This window comes from Notechis scutatus, chromosome 2 (assembly GCF_049901735.1).
Source record: "Notechis scutatus isolate UNSWTSFEM ecotype Mainland chromosome 2, rNotScu1.2, whole genome shotgun sequence".
In the NCBI taxonomy this organism is placed as follows: domain Eukaryota; kingdom Metazoa; phylum Chordata; class Lepidosauria; order Squamata; family Elapidae; genus Notechis; species Notechis scutatus.
This window is the reverse complement of record NC_142010.1, coordinates 128,906,333-128,929,686: the sequence shown is the minus strand read 5'-3', so window position 1 is coordinate 128,929,686 and position 23,354 is coordinate 128,906,333. Positions and strand designations below refer to the sequence as shown.

Genomic DNA, 23,354 nt, shown 5'->3' with positions numbered 1-23,354 from the left:
GTAAAACATTAAAAAGTTCCATAATTTAGCAACAATATATAGATAGTCCTCAACTTATAGCCATTCATTTAGAGACCGTTCAAATTTACGTCACTGAAAAAAGTAATTTATGACCATTTTTCACACTTAAAACCATTGCAGTATCCCTAAGGTCATGTGATCAACATTCAGGCGCTTGACAACTGATTCATATTTATGACAGGATCTTTTGTGACCTTCTGACAAAGTCAATGGGGGAGCCAGATTCACTTAAGAACCATGTTAGAATCATAGTAGTGATATACAGATATATGTAAGGATTAATTATGTATGTGGTATAAAATAAGGATAAAAAGGAGGCCTCACAAACTGCTGAAGATGAAAATGTTTTTCACTGTTTTCTCTTTTTCTTTCTATTTTTTTTTTCTCTTTCTTGTCTTCCTTTTCTCTCTTGCATTTATGTGTGTGTTGTTGGTCTATTTTAATTTTAAAATCAATAAAGTATATTTTTTTAAAAAAAGAACCGTGTTACTAACTTAACAACCACAGCAATTCAGTTAACAATTATAACAAGAAAGGTCATAAAATGGGGCAAAACTCACTTAACCCTCACTTAGCAATAGAAATTTGGGGCTAGATTGTGGTTGTAGGTCAAGGACTAGTTATAATCATTTTCTATGATACACTCATCCTGGCGGGGGGCATGGATTCTTTTTTTAAAAAAACTATACTTTGTGTGATGGAGACTCCAGCATGAGATTAATTGAGCCTGAACATCATTAAACTCCCTTCATCTTTTCATCCAGTTTGTGATGTAATCTTTCTGTGAGATGTGATACAGTCCTAGAGATGCCCCATGAAAATGGGACCTCTTTAGGCATTCTGTATTTGTGTCTGCTTTGGTTTTCACCTCACCCAATCATAAGAGGAGTAGGAGGGTAAAATGAAAAAAAAAAAAGTAACGAAGACACTCCCTTAAACCTATGTACTCTTCTAATAAAGGAGAATATTTGAAGCTCAGGGTTGACATGAGGAGGTCCTTGGTGCTCTCTGAACTTGCTTGTTTTCTTGCAGATGTTTCATTACCCAAACTAGGTAACATCATCAGTGCTAGTCCAGCAAGCTCAGAGAGCACTATGGACCCCTCGCAAAATGCCCCTCCTTGCCACAGGCAAAACACTGCCTACTTCCCTTCAGTGCTCTTCATGTGAAAATTATTTCACTCATTTTTGCCCTTCTATTTATCTTTGTCAGCTTCTGCTTTGTCCATCAGCTGCAGCTTCAGAACCCTTGTTGTAATTTATTACTTATGTATTTTTGTTATTAATTATGTATTTATTTATTATGCCACCTTTATTATTTTTATTAATAACTCAAGGCAGGGAACTTAACATATACTTCCTCCTCCTCCTATTTTCCCCACAATAACAATCCTGTGAGGTAGATTGTGCTGACAGAAAGGGACTGGTCCAAAGCCAGCCTGCTTTAATGTGAAAGGTGGGACTTGAACTCCCAGTCCCTCCATTTCTAGCCCTGCTGTATTGTCTTCACCATTATGCCAAACTAGTTCTAGTAATACTAACTCTTGTTAGTAATATTTATTCCATTTATTGTACTTGAAGTGTTCATTTTTAAAAAACATATTTTCTTACCAAGAAAATATTGAGGTTTTTTTTTAAAAAAAGAATTGAGTTCTTTTTGTGGAGCTTTTTAGTTCCAGTTACATTTTTAAAAATATCATGGCCTGGAACCAAGCTGTAATCCTAGACAAATTGAAAATATTATCTTCAGAGAGATGTGGTTTGAAATGTGAATGAATCAGTAAAAGAAGGAATGAGAATTTAATGTAAAGAGGAAATGGAAGTATTTATGTACAAGCCAAACAATTCTTTGTGTTGTGTCCTAAAACAAAATACAAAATAAAATATGACATCCTGCAAATCCTTGCAGGAATTGCACATTTGAAATACAAATGTGCTTTATGGCTACTGGAACTTGGGCAAAATTATTTTGCCAACATTCCAAGATTAAGAAATATTGATTAGATATTGTCCAGGGAATTTAAGACTTTGGATATTAGCCCAATTAAAACCCTCCATAAAATAGTTTGAAGCAGTATGAAAAATAAATTATCTATTAATTATGATTAGTATATCATTGTAAAGTATAGTTCTTTTAAACATTCTGGTGAGTAAAGGAAATATGATACTCATGAATTTGATAGATGTCTATAGACATAGATAGCGAGAGCAACTTTGCAGACAAACTGGATTTTAATCAACATTGAAATTGATATTGAGCAAACCTTTATAGTCCAGGGATGTCCAACCTTGTGAACTTTAAAACAGGTGGACTTCAGTTCTCAGAATTGGTTGGCTGTGGAATTCTGGGAGTTGAAGTTCACAAGTCTTAAAGTTGACAAGGTTAGACACTTGGGAAGCTTTTCCTTCTGCTGTGTGACAGCTATAAACACAGGAAGGAGTCTTTCTTTTATTGGAACCAGAGTATGGAACAGCTTGCCTCATGAGATTTGGTTATTTCATAGTTTAGAGATCAAGTCAGTTCTTTCAGATATCCATTTTATAAAATATTGCAAGATTGCTTTATTTTCCCCCTTTCTTATTTATTTTTAAAACTGCTTTATTTTTTCTGTTTTATTGTTATATGGCCTTGTACTGAAGGTTTGTTTTAGAATGGAAAATATAGAATAAACACGCATTTATTTATAAACCACACAGTGGGAATCTCATGTGTGAGATTCTTTCATCTATTACACCTTCAGGAAATAAGCACTGATTTGTATGCTACAGCTTCTTAAAACTGCGCCCAATCAAACATTGGCTTAGTGTGGAGGCTCAGTACAAAGCAACACATATTATTATACTAGTCATGATTTGCCTCTGTTCTTCAAAGTGTTGTCTATCTAACTTATTCTAATGAGGAGGTACTGAAAACTTGTTCCATCCCCCCCCCTTTTTTTTCCTAGGCTGTGAAGAGTTATTGAAAGATGCTTTATCTGTTGAAAGTCTTGGGCTTCGGCACTGTGAGACGGAGTATGTGGATTACTACTATCAGGTAAAAAAATTATGACTTTTTGAATAAAGCCAAAACTCCTTCTATTATTCCATATTCTTTCTCCACTTTCCCCACTTTTATTCACATTATCAAATTGCAATTTGGTGAACATGGAATTCACAACATCAAAACAAAGTCACTGCAAGATTGAAGTGCTTGAAACTTGGGCAGTGTTTCAAAGGCCATGATTATTTGAAATTTCCAGTTTCTGCAGTTTATGCCACAAACCAGAAATATGAAGGCACAACGTTGTCAAGACATGATTGGGGAAACATCCAGAACAACTGAATTTACACAGCTGAACATTCTTTTGTGTTGGGTAGTCCTTTTAGAAATGCTAATGAATGGACTGATTGAGAGATTTGTTAGGTTTCAAAGAAATACTTTTGTTCTTTTGACTGCAACCAGGGGTGAGATTCAAATTTCTTAACAACCGCTTCTGTGGACGTGACTTAATGTGTGGGTGTGGCTTGGTGGTCATGTGACTGGCTGGGTGTGGCTTGCTGGTTGGGTGTGGCTTGGTCACATGACTGGCTGGGCGTGGCTTGATGGTCATGTGACTGGGCGTGACCAACTCAATGTCACTCACATCAAGAGGTGCCTCGCCAGGCCCCTCCCCTCCCAGCCATTCCTTGTCACACCCAGCCTCAACGTATCTATAGTTCTGTAAGAATGTTGTTCAACTTTTTTGACTTTATTACCTACATACTATAGATGTGCTTTCATGGGCCACTTGGGCAAATGCTTTGTCCAAGAGTGTGATAGGCAACAGGCTTTTAAGGGGCTGCCAGAAAGAGGGGGGGCAATGTATTTTCCAAAACACCAGAAGGCAAACAAGAAGCAATGCATGGAAACTGAACAAAGAGAGAAGCAACCTAAGACTAAGGAGAAACTTCCTGACAGTGAGAACAATTAACCAGTGGAACTGCTTGTTACCAGAAGTTTTGGGTGCGCCAACACTGGAGATTTTTAAGAAAAGACTGGACAGCCATTTCTCTGAAATGGTCTTGGGTTCCCCCCAAGGTCCCTTCTAAGTGTTATTCTGTTATTCTGACACCTTCCCAGGACCTCTACTCAGAGTTTGGCATCCTCAGTTTTCCTGCTTGAGCAGGGGGTTGGACTATAAGACTTCCAAAGTCCCTTTCAATTCTATTAAACACACGTATTTATGCTCTGGACTATAGAAATTGAATGCATGTATTGTAAACCCTGAAAAATACCTGGGCAAAAGAAAGGCAGTAAAATCACTCTAGGTGTAGGGACAGTATAAAATATTAATATATGATAAATAATGGAACAATTAAAAATAATAGCACAGAGTTTTCTCTCTCCCCCCCTTCCTTCTTCTTTTCTTTCTTTCTTTCCTTCTTCCTTCCTTCCTTCCTTCCTATTTCTTTTTCTTTGTTTCTTCCTTTCTCTTTCTATCCCATCCTTTCTTTTTTGCTCTTTCTTTCTTGCTCTCTTTTTTCTCTCCCTTTCTCTTTCTTTCTTGCTCTCCCTCTTTCTTTCTTTCTTTCTTTCTTTCTTTCTTTCTTTCTTTCTTTCTTTCTTTCTTTCTTTCTTTCTTTCTTTCTTTCTCTCTCTCTCTCTCTCTCTCTCCACTTTCTCTTTCTTTTTTTCTTGCTCTTTCTTTCTCTCTTTCTTTCTTTCCCTTCCTCTTTCTTTCTTGCTCTCTCTCTCTCTTTCTCTCTCTCTCTCTCTCTCACACACACACACACACACACACACACACACACCCCTGGTTTGGGATGAACTGAATGATCTGGCAAGATGCAGTCAGCAGCAGGTGGCGGGAAAAAGAAAAGGGGGAAGGTGGCGTGTGGGGCATTGAGCACCCCCTGCCCCAGTTCTCTGAAAGGCATGTGTGGCGGCAATGGCGGCGGCTGCAGCGAGGCCTTGAGCACCCCCCCAGCCCTCCCAAAGTACCTCCATGTGCAGCGGCGGCAGCGGCCCTGGCTGCCTCCTATAAGCAGTGCCGTCGCCACAGCGCCTCTGTCTGCTTCCTTTCGTTTTGCCCCCAGGAGAAGCAGGCAGAGGCGGTGGAGGCACTGCGGCAACGGCCCTGCTTACAGGAGACAGCCGGGTCCACCACTGCCACTGCACATGAAGGTATTTGGGGAGGTCCGGGAGGGCTGCTCAAGGCCCCACAGCTCACTGTGCCACAGCCACCACATGGTAGGGAGAGGTGGGAAAATGCCGCATGGAGGTTTAGCCAGCCAGCCGAGCCCGGGGATGGGGGGACAGGTAGGTAGGTCCCAGCCAGTGCCACCAGCAGAATGGGGCCGTGCTGGTAGGGAAGCCAGCCAGCCAAGCCCAGGGATGTGGGGACAGGTAGGTAGTCTGGGCGAGGCCCAGGGAGCCCCAGAGATGACTGAGAGAGGCCCAGGGACAGTGGGGGAGGGGCTAGCATGACTTGCAGGCTTACCTGTGAAGAGACAGGAGCCATTTCCCAAAGGGAGGGGGACTTGCAAGCTTTTCGCTCTACCTCAGTGAAAGGCAGGCAGCAATGGCTGGCTTGGCAGGTGGGCAAAAGCAGGCTGCAGGCATGTCGCACATGCGCACGATGTTGTGCATGGGTGATAGGGACTGACTGGGTAGGGAGTGGAGAAGTGGGTGGAGAGGGGCGGGGCCAGCCACAGGCCTGATTTATCGGTTCTCCAAACTACCAGGAATCGTAACAACCAGTTCTACTGAACCGGTGCTAACCGGTAGAATCCTACCCCTAGTTGAAACACAAATGATTATATGGAAAACATATTTGAAAAATTGCCTTTTAAAAAATAGAGCAAAGCTGAGTAAGCTTTTTTTTTTTTTTTTTGACAATTAGAGATCACAGAGCTCGCTGGAAAGTCCTTAAAGTGGGGGTGTCAAACTCAATTTCGGTCTGCATCAGGGCTGTGGTTGACTTCAGGGGTGTGTGTGGATGATGGGTGGGCATGGCCAGCTTGACACCACTCCCCAAATGGCTGGCATGTTTCCTCTTTGCATTGGGTAGACCGGGCTGAAGCCATGCTGGCCTGATGTTTTCTATTTCCATTGGGTAGACCGGGCCAAAGTGTCTCCAGCCAGCCCTTTACATTTTCCAGGGCAGTCCTACGGGCCAGGTCCGACCACATTGCAGGCCAGATCCGGCCTGTGGGCCTTGTATTTGATGCCCCTGCCTTAAAGAATAAGCATTCTGTTGATTGTTGTTACATAGTCTTAAACTGGCATGCATTTTTTTTTCCTTTGGATGTTGAAAAAGAGCTTCTTTGGTAAGGATTAAATAAACAATTTTGTATTTTCATTTTCTTTGGGCATAGCATGCACATAGACAATGAAGAATTTTCAGGGAGCTCTGTTTTTGCCAGGGGCCTATTTCTAGATTCCCTTGCATTGTAGTCCTTTTTCCAAAAGTAGAATGAGACATGAGAGTCACATGTCCCATTCTACTTTTGGAGAATCTTGTGCTCTAGTGGTATGCTATGCAGGGAAATTTCTTTGACTAAGACATTGGCTTGGCAACTGGCTTCAAAGTTGAAAACTAAGTTGTTCCGTGTCAAAACTACTATGCACATTGCCTTTCTCCACTGCTGAGCTGAAGTGCTATTCCTCTCACCTTTAAGAGATCCTACAATCATCACATTATGTTCCAATCATAATACGGCTTAGTGCCTGGGTATTTGAAGAAGCTCCTCTCTCTAATAGCTTCTGTGTATCCAAGATAGATTGGGAAGAGTAGGTACACACTCCAGGTCTTTTTGATTAAACAGCATCTCCTGCCTAGATCAGGGAAGCTCACCTCCTTTGTCACTGCTTTTTGGAACAACCCCCAAGAGATTCATGTGGTTCCCATCTTGATGACATTCGCCAATTTTTTAAAGATCAGGCCTTGAGGTAAGGTGGGTACAAAGTCCCTGTTAGTGGTCTATTTAGTATATTGTTGGTTTCTTTTGGAAATACATGGTTAGTTTTACTTTGGTTAATTAAATACATAAATAAAATTGTTGTCCTTGTTGCTGATCTCTATCCTGCTGCTGTTGCAGATCCCCACAGTGTTTGCCTTCTCTTCAAGGTAGTGGATGATCATGTAAATCTACTGTAACACTAGTGGGCTAAAGATGACTTAAGGTGGACTGACAGGTAGCTTGAGGCAAGATGGGAGCATTTATGCGGATATGGCTGAAAAAGCGATGGCCACCATGTGCTTCTTTCAGATACAATTGTGTTACTGGTTACTGAAAAGTCATGAGGAAAAGACTAGTGTGACCAACATTTGATGTGATCATCCATACCTCTTTGTGAAATTTAGACCTTTTGCAAGGGAGAATTTCTTATCTTTGCTATTCAGGCTTTTCCTGGGCAAAGGCTATAAGCAGGGTTGGTAAAGGCTATGCAATGTTTTTCTCATCTCTGCATAATTGAATTCTAACTTACAAATATGATAAATAGTGTTTTCTTCATATCTTATCTTAAAATACATTCGTGGTTTAAAATGGTGGTAAGGTGAAGTGCATTTAATGTAACCATAGCTCATAGCTCAGATCTCTTCTCCTAAAACTCACTCACTCTCTCTCTCTCACACACACACATAGAAAGCTACAGCACAGGGCACTGACTTTTGTAGAGCTTTTTTCAATCCCTTTGATTCCACAGTGAAGTAGCAACTCAACTTTGAGACACTCTTCTTCCAGTCGAATCTGGTGAAGTTGGAGGTGGCTTCTCTTCCCAGTCTTTAACTTTAGAGAGATAGTTTAATCTGGATTCCTACCCCATAAGAGCCCCAGTGATGCAGTGGTTAGAATGCAGTATTTCAGACTAACTCTGCCCGAAGTCTGGAGTTCGATTCTGTCAGAGCTCAAGGTTGACTCAGCCTTCCAACTTTCTGAGGTCACTAAAATTAAGACCCAGATTGTTGGGGGTAATATGCTGATGCTGTAAACCACTCAGAGAGTGCTATAAAGCAGGGGTCCCCAACTTGGTTCATGGTCCGGCACTGGACCGCGGCATGCCAGAAACCAGGTTATGCAAACAAGCAAAGCCCCATTTGAGGGATGCAGGCAGCATGTAAAACTATGCCCCCTCTGGAGCACGGAAAAACCTCTTTCCATGGAACCGGTTCCTAGTGATCAAAAGGTTTGGGGTCACTGCTATAAAGCACTATGGAACAGTATATAAATATAAAGCGCCTACACATCTTGTCCGCCTACGCCCCTCAGACCGGATGTCACGAGGAGGAGAAGGACACCTTCTGGGAATTGCTCGACATCCAACTCAGGCAGATCCCATATGAAGACGACATCATCATCTCTGGCGACCTGAATGGTCATGTAGGGCGGGACAAAACGGACACCAGTGCCACGGTGGGCACGGCACAGGCGATATGAATGAGAATGGCCAGAGGATCCTGGACTTTGCCGACTCCCATGATATGACCATCACGAACACCTGCTTCATTAGGCGAGAACCCCAACTCCTCACCTACCATAGCAGAAATGGGAACCACCACACACAGATCGACTACATCATCGAACGACGAAGAGCCGCTAAAAACGTGCTCAACGCCAAGGTGTACCCGCATTAATCGAGCAGTCAGCACAGGCCGCTGATGGCGAAGATCAGGATCAGCAAGCCCAAGACCAAGATTGACAAAAGAATGCAGACCAGCCACGAATCAAGTGGTGGAACCAGAAGAAGATGGCGGGACCCCTCATCAAACCGGAGCAGTTCCTGCAGATGGTCGACGGGCCACAGGAAGCGTGGTCCATGCTGAAGAGCACTGTTCACACTGCCGGCTGCCAACAGCTTGGTTGTACCAAGCCAGGACGGAGACGCATCGAACGAGATACATGGCTCTGGACACCGGAAGTACAAGATGCCGTGCACCTGAAGAAACGGCTCTACAAGGCCTTTCTTCAGGACAAGACCAGCGAGAAGCTCTGCAGTACAAGGCGGCCAAAAAGGCAGCCAAGAAAGCAGTAGCGACAGCCAGAAGCTCCCACTACGACGATATCTACGAGAAGCTGAACACGCGAGAAGGCGAGAATGAGATCTACCGCCTAGCCAAAAGCAGACACAGGAAGACCCTGGACATTGACCAGTTTCATGGGATCAACGACGAAAGGGGAAATTTGATCGTCAACCCCAGAGACGCCGCCGAGAGGTGGCGGCAATACTTCGAGAAGATCTCCACCGAGGAGTTCCCACACCCACGAACCCCGCGAGGTGACCCCGTCGAAGGCCCAGTCTCAGGCATTCACGCCAGCGAGGTCACCGGCGCCATCAAGGCCATGAAAACGGTAAGGCAACAGGACCAGACGACATCCCTGCCGACTTCTGGAAAAAGGCACTACCGGGCTCGGCATTGTGGCTGTGCGAGCTGTTCAACAACATCGCTCCACGGGAATAGTGCCACACGACTGGTACCGCAGCACCACTGTTCCGATCTGGAAGGGAAAGGGCAGCCCAGCGGACTGCTCCAACTACAGACCGGTCAGGTTACTGTCACACACTATGAAGATCTTCGAACGCGTCCTCGATAAGCGCATTCGGGACATCGCCGACATCAGCGTCAACCAGGCCGGATTCATCAAGAACTGCGGCACCACCGATGCCATCTTCGGTGTGCGGATGCTGATGGAGGCTCACAGAAGAGAAGAAAATCCCGCTCCACACCGCCTTCTTGGACTTGGAAAAGGCCTTCGACCGAGTCCCGCACGATCTCATCTGGTACGCACTGCGAGATCACGGCGTGCCCGAGCTACTCGTACAATGGGTCCAACTCCTATACAGATGTCACAAAAGCCGTGTAAAAGCGGCAGCTGGGATATCAGAGGAGTTCAATATCACCGTCGGCGTACACCAGGGCTCTGCTCTCACCACTGCTGTTCATTCTGGTGATGGACACAATTACACACGACCTGCACACGCCCGCCCCATGGACGCTGCTCTACGCCGATGATGTGTTCCTGGCCAACCTGCGCAAGGCTGAACTCGAGCACCTAGTCCAACAGTGGCACGACCGCCTTGAGCAGTTCGGGCTCGGTTGAACCTAAAGAAGTCCGAATACCTGACCACTGACAACGAAACGACAGGCTCCATCCACGTGAACGGGCAGGAGCTACCGCGCGCCTCCACCTTCAAGTACCTGGGAACTACTCTTGGGGAAGAAGGCCTACTACAAACTGAGGTGGCAGCCAGGATCAACGCAGCGTGGGGCAAATGGAAGTCCGTCACGGGCGTCCTCTGTGACAAGAAGATGCCGATGCGCCTGAAGGCGAAAATCTATAACTCTGTGGTGCGCCCGTGGCCATATACGGCGCAGAGTGCTGGCCGACGACCAAAGAAGTCGAAAGCAGACTCCAGGCAATGGAGATGCGAATGCTCCGATGGTCGGTAGGCCTCACCCTACTCGATCGCGTCAGGAATGAAGAAGTGCGCAGACGGTTCAACGTCGTGCCCATCCCCACGGTCATGAGGCAGTCCCGGCTAAGATGGTTCGGCCATGTGAGTCGCGCCAAGGAAGAATCCATCATCAAATCTACGATGAAGGTGATTGTCGGAGGAGCGAGACCGCGTGGTAGACCTAAGCAACGCTGGATGGACACGATCAAGGCCGATCTAGAGACCGCGAAGGCAGACCCGACATACGTGGCAGACAGAGAGGCGTGGAAGCAGTACTCAAGGACATTAGCGGACCTCGCCAGAGCCGAGACAAACGCTGAAGAAAAAGAAGAAGAAGAAAAGAAGGAACAGTATATAAATCTAAGTGCTATTGCTATTAAACCAATTTCTTCCAGCTGTAATTCTGTGAAGACATAGAGAGATGGGGAGGATTTTATTCTTCCTTTTTTTCTTCAGTAAGTGAGTGGCACTTCTGGAGTGATAAGCCTCTTTAGACCTTGTACCCTTCTGAAATACAGAAAAATACTAATTATGAAGAATGACGATTCAGTACAACTGAAAAGTGATGTTTTACACTATTCATTAATGGTAGCATCATCTTTCATAACACCATCAATTTGAAATGTTTCAAGGACTAAAATCTTTCAGAAATATGATAGTTCACTGAAGGGATCCATAACTTGTGTGCAGATTGTTAAGGAAATTATTATTTGGATTTGACCCTTCCCCAGATTTTTGCAACTGGAGTTTTCTGGCAACAATAGACGTTTATTTTAGAATATGGGGAAAAGGCTTTTCTCTGAAATTTGGAGGTTCCCAACCGTCTTCACCTTCTGCAAGGCTGTGAAGACCTGGCTGATTGGGCCAGAATGTTAGTTGACCTTGATATATTGCAGGTATAGCTGTGTTTTGACTCTGTTATGGTGCCTCAGCTGCTGTCACTATGGTTGTTCTTTCCTATTTTGTTTATATTTTTATCCTGAGATTTTACGATTGATTTATTTCTGGACTGTTGTTAACCACCCAGAGTTATGTATTTAAGATGGAAGCCCTATGAAACATAGAAATATATCATATTTAGAAATTATGTGTGTGTATATGTATATGTATATGTATATGTGTGTGTGTGTGTGTGTGTGTGTGTGTGTATGTATGTATGTATGTATGTATGTATGTATGTATATATATATATGTATATATGGATGCATCAATGGTGGGATTAAATTTTTTTTTTACTACCGGTTCTGTGGACGTGGCTTAGTGGGCATGGCAGGCGAAGGATATTGTAAAATCTCCAGTTAGAGGTGGTATTTGCTGGTTCTCCAAACTACTCAAAATTTCTGCTACCGGTTCTCCAGAACTGGTCAGAACCACCTCTGGCATGTATGTATGTATGTATGTATGTATGTATGTATGTATGTATGTATGTATGTATGTTTGATGACTTATCTTAGAGACCACAGTTTTTCTTCATGATGATCTGTGCCTAAACTGGTCTTTCAGATCTTCTAATGGTACATGATCATTGTTATAACTGATGAGTGGTCCTCTTCTTCTCTTTCTTTCTCAGGAATATTGCTTGTTCCAAAGAGCTAAGTCTTCCATAACGTGCCCAAAGTAGGATATAAGGCCTTGTTTGTGCCGAGAGAGAGAGGGAGAGAGAGACAAGAGAGAGGAAGAGAGAGAGAGAGAGGAGAGAGAGAGAGATATGCCAGCACAAAAATTGGTGGGTTGACATATCAGGAAATTTTTGTGCGAATACTTTCACAATCTTTCTGAAAATTAAATAATCCTATCTCCTGCAGAATTGTCTTTAAAAGAAAATAATAAACTAATGCTAAAATCCTGTCCACCTAGCAGCATGCAAATCATTGCTGGGATTCATTTTTTTTTGCTACCGGATCTGTGGGTGTGGCTTGGTGGGCGTGGCAGGGGAAGGATACTGTAAAATCATCAGTCAGAGGTAGTATTTGCCAGTTCTCCAAACTACTCAAAATTTTCGCTACTGATTCTCCAGAACTAGTCAGAGCCTGCTGAATAACACCTCTGATGCAAATGCAAATAGATAAATAGGTACCACTATGGTGGGAAGGTAACAGCATTCTGTGTGCCTGTGTGTATGCTAACCAGATGACCATGAAAATTGTCTTCGGACAATCCTGGCCCCGCCTCAGCCAGGAAACAGAGATTTACCCAGGAGCTTGCTCTTCCTGAGACCATCATCTGTGAACTATCCTTAAATATCACAATTCGATTCTTACTATGTTACAGAGCACCTGATTATGACATCGAACATGTAAACAAGCTAAATACATTACTAACATGGGCTGCATCCTGCCCATACCCTTTTATCTTTCTTGGTGATTTCAATCTACCTCATATTGACTGGACCCTAAATGAATGTACAACTGAAATCATACACACAACCTTCTACAATGCTATTACAAATCTGGGACTGGAACAACTAGTAACCAACAACACTAGACTAAACAACTGCCTCGATCTCATCTTCTGCAATAGTTTGAATTTAATTTACGGAATACAAACTAAAGAACCCTTTTCCAGCAGTGACCACAATATGATTGACTTTTTTCTCAACATACGCCCACACAAAAATCACCACAATGATGTAATCCCCAATTGTAACTTCAAAAAAGGCAACTATGATCTTATAGACAACGATCTCTCATCCCTTGATTGGCAATCTCTATTCACTGGATGCAATACTGTTGAAGACCATTACAACATATTTTTACTTGAAGTCAAAAGAGTCATCAAACTATATGTACCAACAACAACTCCCAAAACAAAACAAAAAAAGCAGATTACCCATAACAATAAGGAAACTTCAATCCAAAAAGAGATCACTCTGGCGGAAAAACAAATCTGGTCACGTTGCCAATTTCAAAAGCCGATACAAAAATTTATGCCACCAGATAAAGACCGAATGGACCAATTATCACATTAAACAAGAGGAAAACCTTCTAAGCACCAATTCCACCAGTGCTTTTTACAATTTTGTAAACAACAAACTAAAAGACTCAAGGTCCATCCCACCCTTGATAGGACCTGATGGTAAAGACTGCAACGACGACACCATTAAAGCCAACCTCTTTAACACATTCTTCGGCTCAGTATTTGTAAACAGCAATGGATCATGCCCAGTATTTCCTAGCCGTACCACAGATAACAACAATGATCTAATACATATCGATTTTACAGAAGACAATGTTGAAAAAGCACTACGCAATCTAAAACCATCTCTATCTATTGGACCGGATGGAATATGTGCCTACTTCTTAAAAAAGCTATCCACTGCCATAGCCAAACCTCTAAGCATAATCTTTGAAAAATCCTTCAGGACCAGCTCCTTGCCTAACCTATGGTCACAAGCCACAGTCATCCCCATCTTCAAAAGGAGACCCAAGCCTAGTTGAAAATTACAGACCAATCTCCTTATGCTGCGTCACCTGTAAAGTCATGGAATCAATTATTAACCAATCCATCATCCTCCACTTAGAGACAAACAACCTACTCTCCAATAAACAATTTGGTTTCAGAAAAAAACTATCCTGTAATCTGCAACTCTTACACTGCAAAAACATATGGACTACACAACTCGACCAGGGCAAAGCAATAGACGCAATCTACATAGACTTCTGTAAAGCCTTTGATTCAGTGGTACACGACAAACTACTCCTAAAAATAAAATCCTATGGTATCTCTGGACAACTGAATAACTGGATAGAAGCATTCCTGGCAAACAGACAACAAATGGTCAAAATTGGGAGCGTCCTATCAAATTCTGTACCTGTCAATAGTGGTGTCCCCCAAGGCAGTGTTCTAGGACCAACTCTCTTCATACTCTACATAAATGACCTCTGTGATCATATTAAGAGCAATTGCGTTCTTTTCGCTGATGATGTAAAGCTGTTCAATACCACAGACAATACTGCTACCCTACAAAAAGATCTCGACTATGTATCAGAATGGTCAAACAAATGGCAACTTCAAATCTCAACAAATAAATGCTCTGTCTTACATATTGGCAAAAAAAATCAGAAAATAAAATACAAGCTGAATAGTCAAGATCTTGTTGATGACCCAAGCTCTGTAAAGGACCTTGGAATACTCACCTCTAATGATCTAAGTGCTAGAGCCCACTGCAACTACATAGCCAAAAAGGCATTAAGAGTTGTTAACCTAATCCTACGTAGCTTTTTCTCTGGTAATATCACACTACTAACCAGAGCATACAAAACATTTGCTAGACCAATACTCGAATACAGTTCATCAGTCTGGAACCCACATTACATATCTGATATTAGCACAATTGAGAAAGTCCAGAAATATTTCACAAGAAGAGTTCTCCACTCCGCTACTCGTTGTAGAATACCTTATGCCACCAGACTTGAAATTCTAGAACTAGAAAACCTTGAATTACGCCGTCTTCGGTCTGATTTAAGCATGGTATATAAAATCATACATTGCAATGTCCTACCTGTCAATGAATACTTCAGCTTCAACCATAACAACACAAGAGCACACAATAGATACAAACTCAATGTTAACCGCACCAAACTTGATTGCAGGAAATATGACTTCAGCAATAGAGTGGTCAATGTCTGGAATACTCTACCCGACTCTGTAGTTTCTTCCCCAAACCCCAAAAACTTTAACCTTAGATTGTCTACTATTGACCTCACTCCTTTCCTAAGAGGTCTGTAGGGGGCGTGCATAAGCGCACCAACGTGCCTACCGTCCCTGTCCTATTGTTTCTCTTATTCTTCTTTTATTTTTCTTATATGTACCCATTTCATGTATTCACAACTATGTATACACTTATACTTATTATCTTGTAAACAATTGGCAAATCAAATAAATAAAATAAATAAATGATCATCATATGCCTTAGAGTTGGACATGACTGATGGGGAAACTTTTGTTTTTTCATACTGAAATATTAGCTTTTGATACATAGCAGTTTTCATAACTTTACAATGACATTTTGGAAGCTGAACCCTGCAGAAGACCAGACAGCCCTGCATCTGAGAATCAGTGCCTGTCTTTCCCTATCATTATTCTCTTGAAAATTTCTGTGATCTTGAAAGTGTTAACATGTGATGGTGAGAAAGGGCCACAGGGTGTCAGTGTAAGGTAAAATAAAACATTGTTTCTGACTTCCAGTATTTGCTTTAAGGAACAGCCAGCTGCTGGTAAATCTTGGGGTCTTAATCTTTCCTCTCCCCAAAGAACTGAAGAAAGAAAATATGTTATTTTAAGTGACCTTGGGGATTGAGATATCTCAACAACATCAAGAGGGCCTTGTAATGTGATCTAGCATATTGCTGGTGTTAATTTAATGTGAAATTGCGGAACGGTTCTTGGCTGCACAGCCTCTTAGGCTCCAGGTGTCTCTGAAGCAGCCAATTAATTATATACCTGGCTCCTTTTTTCCCCTTTTTACCTCTTGGTGCATGTCAATCTCATTTAAGCGTGAGCTTTCTGCATTAACAATTCTCAAGGACTGGCAGAAACCCCTGGGAAGGAGCAAGACAAAGCATAGCATTAACTCTTGAAGATGTTCAGTGAAGAAGCTTCTACTAAGGAGCCATTGTGGATAAAACTATTTGCCTTTCTTCTTCCATCTCAACTTTGTATGTCCTTTACTTCTCAAGTTCTTTTTTTATTTATATTTTATTAAGAATTTTCATATAATAAAAGACAAAGCAAAAGAGTTTTGTGAAAAGAAGAGCCAGGAGTAACATGTTCCAATATCTAAGGGGTTGCCACAAAGAAGAGGGAGTCAAGCTATTCTCCAAAGCACCTGAGGGCAGGGCAAGAAGCAGTGGATGGAAACTAATCAAGGAGAGAAGCAACTTAGAACTAAGGAGAAATTTCCTGACCATCAGAACAATTAACCAGTGGAGGTTTTTTAGGAAGAGATTGGACTGAGGTGGTTTAGGGCTTCCTGCCTGAGCAGGACTAGAAGACCTCCAAGGTCCCTTCCGCTATTCTGTTAAATACATAAAAGAACAGAAAAGTGCAATTGAACAAGAAAACAGCAAGGACTCCAAAGTTGAATCCTGAGATACATGTGTTCTTTTCTATTTGATTGCTTTATATTACACAAAACTGCTCACTCTACTTATTTCAGGAGAGAACTGGTATTTTTATTCATGGTCCAAATAAAAATTGCATATGGAGTCAAATTTACATTTTAGAGATAGAGGAAAAAGTATCAATCGGTCAGTCTTCAAAAACTACCAGTCCTTTCTGGAATAAATTTAATGGTTTAAATTCAAGTTATGTCATCATGATGCCCTTTACCTCTTCTCACAATGCTCTTAACTTAAGCAAAGAATGGAAAAGAGGCAGCACTCAGCTTTACAGTGGTGAGTATTCAGATTATTTTATTATGTCTTAGTGCCCCCAATATGTTCCTCATATCTTCTTTGCTCTAGACAAGAAAAAATACATACCAATTATATGTTCACAGGGGACAACGTTTATAGATTATATAATAATTAGTTACCTATGAATTGTGTAACAATTTGTCCAAATCACAAAGATTTCTAAGCTTCTACATTATATCCTAATTCACACTGGATTATCACACTGATCTCTACCCAGCATAGGTCCAATCCTTGATTGATATAATAGCAATAGCAGTAGCAATAGCACTTAGATTTATATACCTCTCCATAGATCTTTACAGCACTCTCTGGACTAAATCTGGGTCCTCATTTTACCAACCTCAGAAGGATGGAGTCAACCTTAAGCTGTTCAGAATCGAATTGCTGACTGTGGACAGTGAGTTAGCCTGTAATCCTGGATTCTAACCACGGTGCCATCATGGCTCTTAAGCGAAAGCTATAATGTGTTACTATAATGTAGAATAAGCACAACTTAAACCTTTGATTTAAAACAGTTAGGGGACTGCAGGATAAAACATACAGAGAACATTTGCTGGGATTGGGTATGTCTAGTTTAATGAAAAGAAGGACTACAGGTGACATGATAGCAGTGTTCCAATATCTAAGGGTCTGCCACAAAGAAGAGAGGGTCAAGTCAACTTATTTTCCAAAGCAGTGAAAAAGGCAGTACAAGAAATAATGGATGGAAACTAATCAAGGAGAGAAGCAACCTAGAACTAAGGAGAAATTTCCTGATTAATCAGTGGAACAACTTGCCTCCAGAAGTTATGAATGCTCCAACACTGGAAATTTTTAAGAAGAGATTGGATAACCATTTGTCTGAAATGTTATAGGGTTTTCTGCCTCAGCAGGGGGTTGGACTAGAAAACCTCCAAGGACCCTTCCAATTCTGTTATTCTGTTATTTTGATAGCCTTAACTCAGGGTATTTATTAATGATTAATTTATTAATTGTTTTACCCTTGGCTAAAGTCATAATGAGTTCACCTACTGTATATCGCTAAACACTGAGAACTTTTACATATGCATATGTGTCCATGAACATATGTTCTGGGTAATGCTTATTTTTATTTGATTTTTGTATTCAGTTAATAAAAACAAGAAGTTAAAATGAAAACATAGTCTACACCGTGATGGATGATTCACAAATCACACACATACACATTATTCTAAACCATAATGTGGTTTGGTTGTTTTTGATTTATTGTGATAAGTGAAATCTTTTATATTAACTAGAACTGGGTGTGTGTTATCCTATGAAATCTCTGCCTTATTGCAGATGGGGATGGGAAACAGCATCATGTTGTTATTTTTTATTTTAGAAGGGATAAATAGTTGTGAGCAACATTTAAAGTTTCTGAGGAATATTTTGTTTTCTGAGAATTATTCTTATTACTACTGCATCAGTTTAAACTATGACCCTTGATGTAAAAAGTTATAAATATTGATGTAATAAAAAAATAAAATAATAAATCATACTAGCAGCCTGACACTCTTTTGTGTACTCCATTGTGTTCCAATGAATCCTTTCAATAAAAATTAACATTTTTAAACAGAAAATTCTCCCTAATGCTCAGTTTTAAAGTGGTGTGAAATAGAAAACTTCTTGGCATTGCTTTAAAGAAACAATTCTCTCCCCCTATATTTTATGCATTTTTTTTCTGTGAAAGGATAAATCAAAGGAGGGCAGGACATAGCACTCAGTATGTGACAGAGTCTACATTAGCAAAACCTTCAGATGTCAGGAATGCTGGAGAAATTGTCTATTAAATTTGCAGGGCTTTTGTCAAAATAAAAACAGATGGCCTGAGGACTTTGTTGTGGTGACGTAGACAGAAACAGTAAGTGCATGTATTTCCAGATGTGTGGCATTTTTATCTTGCATCTGAAGTCAACATTCCCCACTTCCTTCCTACTCCTGCAGTGCATCATGAGAAGAAACAGCTCAATGTATGTTTCTAATCACTAGGAACGAAGAGGTTGGCTTTTATGTCCTCCTGGCCAGCATTAATAATCCTAAACCTGATAAACTCAGCAAGGCAATAATCGGAAGTCAATGCCATATCCCATTGCAGAAGTTTAAAATTAAAGGCGAAACCAAGAATAGGTCAAGAATTCCTGCTGAGTTTGTATTGAATAGTGCGCCCCTTCCAACGTCATATTAGACTTTGATTTATATCCCATATTTTCTTCAGATTCAAGGCATTCCGTATATACCTGAGCCACAATGTCTGCTTCAAGGATGGCAATCATGCCATTTACAAGAAGATATTTAATTCATGTGTCATAATTTGCCCCTCCGTCTCCCAAAGTCAACCGTGGACTGGCCAACATTCATCCAGATTTAACTTGTACTTGAATCTTCCCACTTTTTATCCAGCACCTTAACCACTCCGTCCATTATCATGTATTTAGAGAGCCAGGAATTCTACAAAGATGTCTAACTGCCAACTGTCATTAACTGCCATTTCTTCAATGTAGTCTGGCTGCCAATTGTTGCTAGTCGTTTAATTCACCCTACAGTGCTATTCAGGGTGGACCATGAGGAGACGAACTAGCATCATACCACCCCATCATATTTACACTTGTTCTTGCATATGTTAGATTTTGTCCATGGATGATTGAGTGGAGACCTGACAGTCTTAGACATGGAATTCTTCAACTCAGTTCTTCTAAGCAGCCTCTGCATATCATCCTGCAGCTGTAGGCTGAGTATTCCTGATTTAAAGCCTTAATATATATAGTGAATATAGTTCAGCAGTGAACACGCTGCCCTTTGTTTACATTTGCAGGTCCTATTTAAAAATGAGGTCAGATCATTCTGTCAATGGATTAGCCACATATTTCCTGTTCTGACTCTAATCTGACTGCCCCTATTAAATGCACCCTGTCCGCAATTCGTCTCTGCCATCTTCGCACCCCTCACTCCAAATCCTGGCAAGTTGAAAGCGTCGTAGCTAGGATTTCCAAGAAACCCCCGGTGGACAATTACCCTGCATGGCAAAAGAGTAATGTGCCACCTGGTTGGGACTAATTTAAATGGAAATTGCCTGTGTTCCCCTGACAGTCAGCTGAATTATATGCTGAATTTGAACAGCCACATGCTAAGAGGCATTGCTTCCCCCTTTCTAGTATATAACATTTTTGCATAAGCATAATCAGCCTGCTCGAGCTTTAGGTACAGGAATAATATTCATTCGCATGGTAGACATCCAAACAAATATTTTGTGTTGAAGAAAAAACATGAATTGGGTCTTTCAGTGGAACCAGGATGGAATCTTGAATGATCCTGCAACTATAGATCTTTATATATAGTTCCTAGTCATCATATGATTGGTTTAGAATAGTATGTAGTATGAACTCAGCCAGGGGTTGTTTGTAAACCAAGGTTTATGGCTTAGTGTAACGTATTGTGTGATCCTGCCAATTATGGTTTATTAAGTCAACCGTGGTTACAGAAATCATGATTTAACCCAAACTATGAACCCATTAAATTACATATTTTTGCAAGTAGAGTAATCAGGTTTCTGTGATTGAAGATGGAGTATCCAATATTTGGCAGGAGAGAGAGATGTGTGTTTTAGCATTCATTTTTCAAAAGTAAAAGTATCAAGTGATCATAGTCTATGAGAAAAACTGTCGGAAACAGATACAACAACATTCTATAAAAGTCAAGGGTAGTAGCTGGGTCCAGTACTTGAAGAACATGTTGGAGCCAATCTCCTCTTGGCTTTTCTTCCACCAATAGCATCAATTAAGCAGGTTTCTTTGTCCTTCAGAGTGCGTAGTTAGATAGATCCAAATAGATCCATATAACTGTGTTTTCCCTCTCCTGCCATTTTTTTTCTAGCCATACCCCAGGAATTTTCACATGGCACTGAGTCTTCAAGATGTTTTACCACTTGTTCCCAAATTCAGGTTTCCAGTTCCTGAAGGAGATGATGATGCACCATCGTGCCTCCTGTCCTGGTCCCATTTATTTGTACCTATTTCCTGTATTCTTACTCATGTTTATACTTTTACCTATTATCTTGTAAGCGAATGACAAATCAAATAAATAAATAAAATAAAAATGATCAGTGATATATCAATTATTATATATATATCTCTCTGTTTAAAAGACACCTTGAAGGACTGTCTGTTTTTCCAAATTTGGCTATTAGTCCCTTGAATCTCCCCTAGAAAACATTTTAAAATTTCCAGTTATACAGAATGATGATGTTAGAATTTTAATAGTAGCAAAGTGACAGCATCTTAACCACTTGGTGGCTCTTGTGTTAAAGGAGAAAACTTTCTCAGCTGACAGGTAAACCCATCTACCAATGAGAGCACTGCAGGAATATTGGGGAAGATGGAATAGATTGGCGTGATGTTGGCAACTTTGTGCTAACACTGTGCTAACACTTTATAAGGTGGAAAAACCTTGGGAGGTTTTTTTTTTGAAAATTTTATTTGGGTTTTTACAAAAACAAAATACAAATAAAACATCTTTTTTTGAAAATAGCATGGTCCCAGGTTGTCACTTCTTCATACAGACACAAAACTCACTTTCATGCTCATTTTTATATTCTATTCCATATCTTATTACCGTTTTATATTTTCTACATAGTTTTTCCCCTCTTTTAATTTTCTCAACTTTATTTTAATTATCTCATCTCAATTCAAATCATTATATTTATACTTTTGTCTGTACTGTTTCAATTTCATATTATCTTTTCTTATTAAACACATTTTTCCCTGTAGTTACCAATTGGAGTATGACACCTTTATATCTTTTAATTTTATCCATTCAAACTCTTATTTAAGCTTCAGTGTATACCTTTAAGATTACAGCATTCAATATAATACATAACTTCCAATTGAATTCTGCTTGGTACATTCTTAAAACACACTATATTCTTATATATATATATATATATATATATATATATATATATATAATATATATATATATATATATATAAATAAAACACACATTCCATTCCAATTCAATTCTATCATTAATATTTCTTAAAATCTTAACATCTTTAACATTTCTTTTCAATTAAATATCATACTTTCTTGGGAACACTTATAAACTTTCCATAGTTAATTCTTTTTTTCCCATATTTCTCACTTATATTTTTATAAATCATTACTAATAATTAAAATGTTCCCATTTAATTCTCTCAATCACTTTAATTCATTTATTTATTAACAAACATTCCACTACATTACAGTAAATATTTTATCCATCATTTTAGTCATATTTTCTAAAATTATTTCTGTTTGTAATATAACAATGCTATCTTATGTACCTTTGCAGAATTCCTTTTACAATTAAATTTTCACCCATTATCTCTAAACAAGCTTATGGTTACAATCCTTATATCTTTTCCCTGTTTCTCCATTTCTTGTTTCTGTCTTTTACAACTTCTTTTCCTTGCCTTCTTCACCCTCTTCTTCTCCCTCCCCTTTCCCCCCTCATCTCTCTACTTCTAACTCTCTCATCTGTAATCCCCCCTTCTGTTGCTTTCTAATATTATACTTATCTTTCAAATTGTTCTTCTTTTTGGATGTTTTTTCTAGTCTTAAACCTTTCACTCTCTTTCCCCCCTTTTCTTTTTTCCCCTCACTTAAAATTATTTGATCATTAAAGATGGCTTCCTCTTTGTCCCAATCTTCTTGTTCTACAAGCGTTTCTTGTTGTTTCTCATAGCTCCAGATCTCCATTTCTAAGAATTGAAATACGAAGCCAAAGGAATCTCTCCCTTCTTGTGCATCTTCTTTCCATTTTTTAAGTTCTATTTTCAGTTCTTCTAAGAGTGATACCATTTTAAAGACTTTTAAACAACCACCCGGTTAATTTTAGTCATCTAGATGCAAAAACCAAAAATCACCAAGTAATCCAAATAATCCAAGGCTGTTTCTTCTTGCTTCTTTTTTCCACTTTCTCTTCCTGGGGTTCTATTATTTTGTTACTAAGTTTCCATTAAAATGTATCTTTGAGGAATCTTGTTAAGATTTCACTGTAAGTTCCTTTTAGGTACAGTTCCATTCCTTAGTTCCAGGCAGTCTCCTCCATTTTTCCAGATCCTGACCTTTTATTCTTTTTTTTCTCCCTTTCCTACTTTTAAAAACTTTTAAATATCCAGAAATCTTTATTATCCCTTTGACTTTTATTTTCAGCTTAGATGCCTATTAATGTCAAAGTGGATTTTTTTCAATTTCTTGCTTAAGTCTCTTAGCTGTCAGTATAAGGAAGGGAAGAGAAAAAAAACCTAATCCTTTCCCTTCTCTCTCTCCTTCGCAGCTTCAAAATCTTCTTTGGGAACAATGTTATTTAATTTAAATTCCAGGGTACCTTATGTTGTTGCTTTTTTGGTTTAACCCGGTCAACCAAAACTTTCTCTTCTTATCTTCCTCCTGCACATTCTTTTCCAGTTCAGTTCTTCTTTGAGGTGGCCATTTCTGACCACCGCTGCAACTGCCTTCGGGAAAG

At 40.2% G+C, this 23,354-nt stretch overlaps 1 protein-coding gene across 1 annotated transcript in view; it reads left to right on the top strand.

Annotated features, from left to right (window-relative positions):
* RAB11FIP4 (RAB11 family interacting protein 4) overlaps window positions 1–23,354 on the top strand; it is a 194,344-nt gene that overhangs the window by 64,786 nt on the left and 106,204 nt on the right. Inside the window, exon 3 of the mRNA XM_026680774.2 lies at window positions 2,966–3,054. Within this exon, the coding sequence (XP_026536559.2) occupies window positions 2,966–3,054 (89 nt within the window). The remainder of the gene's footprint in view (window positions 1–2,965; window positions 3,055–23,354) is intronic.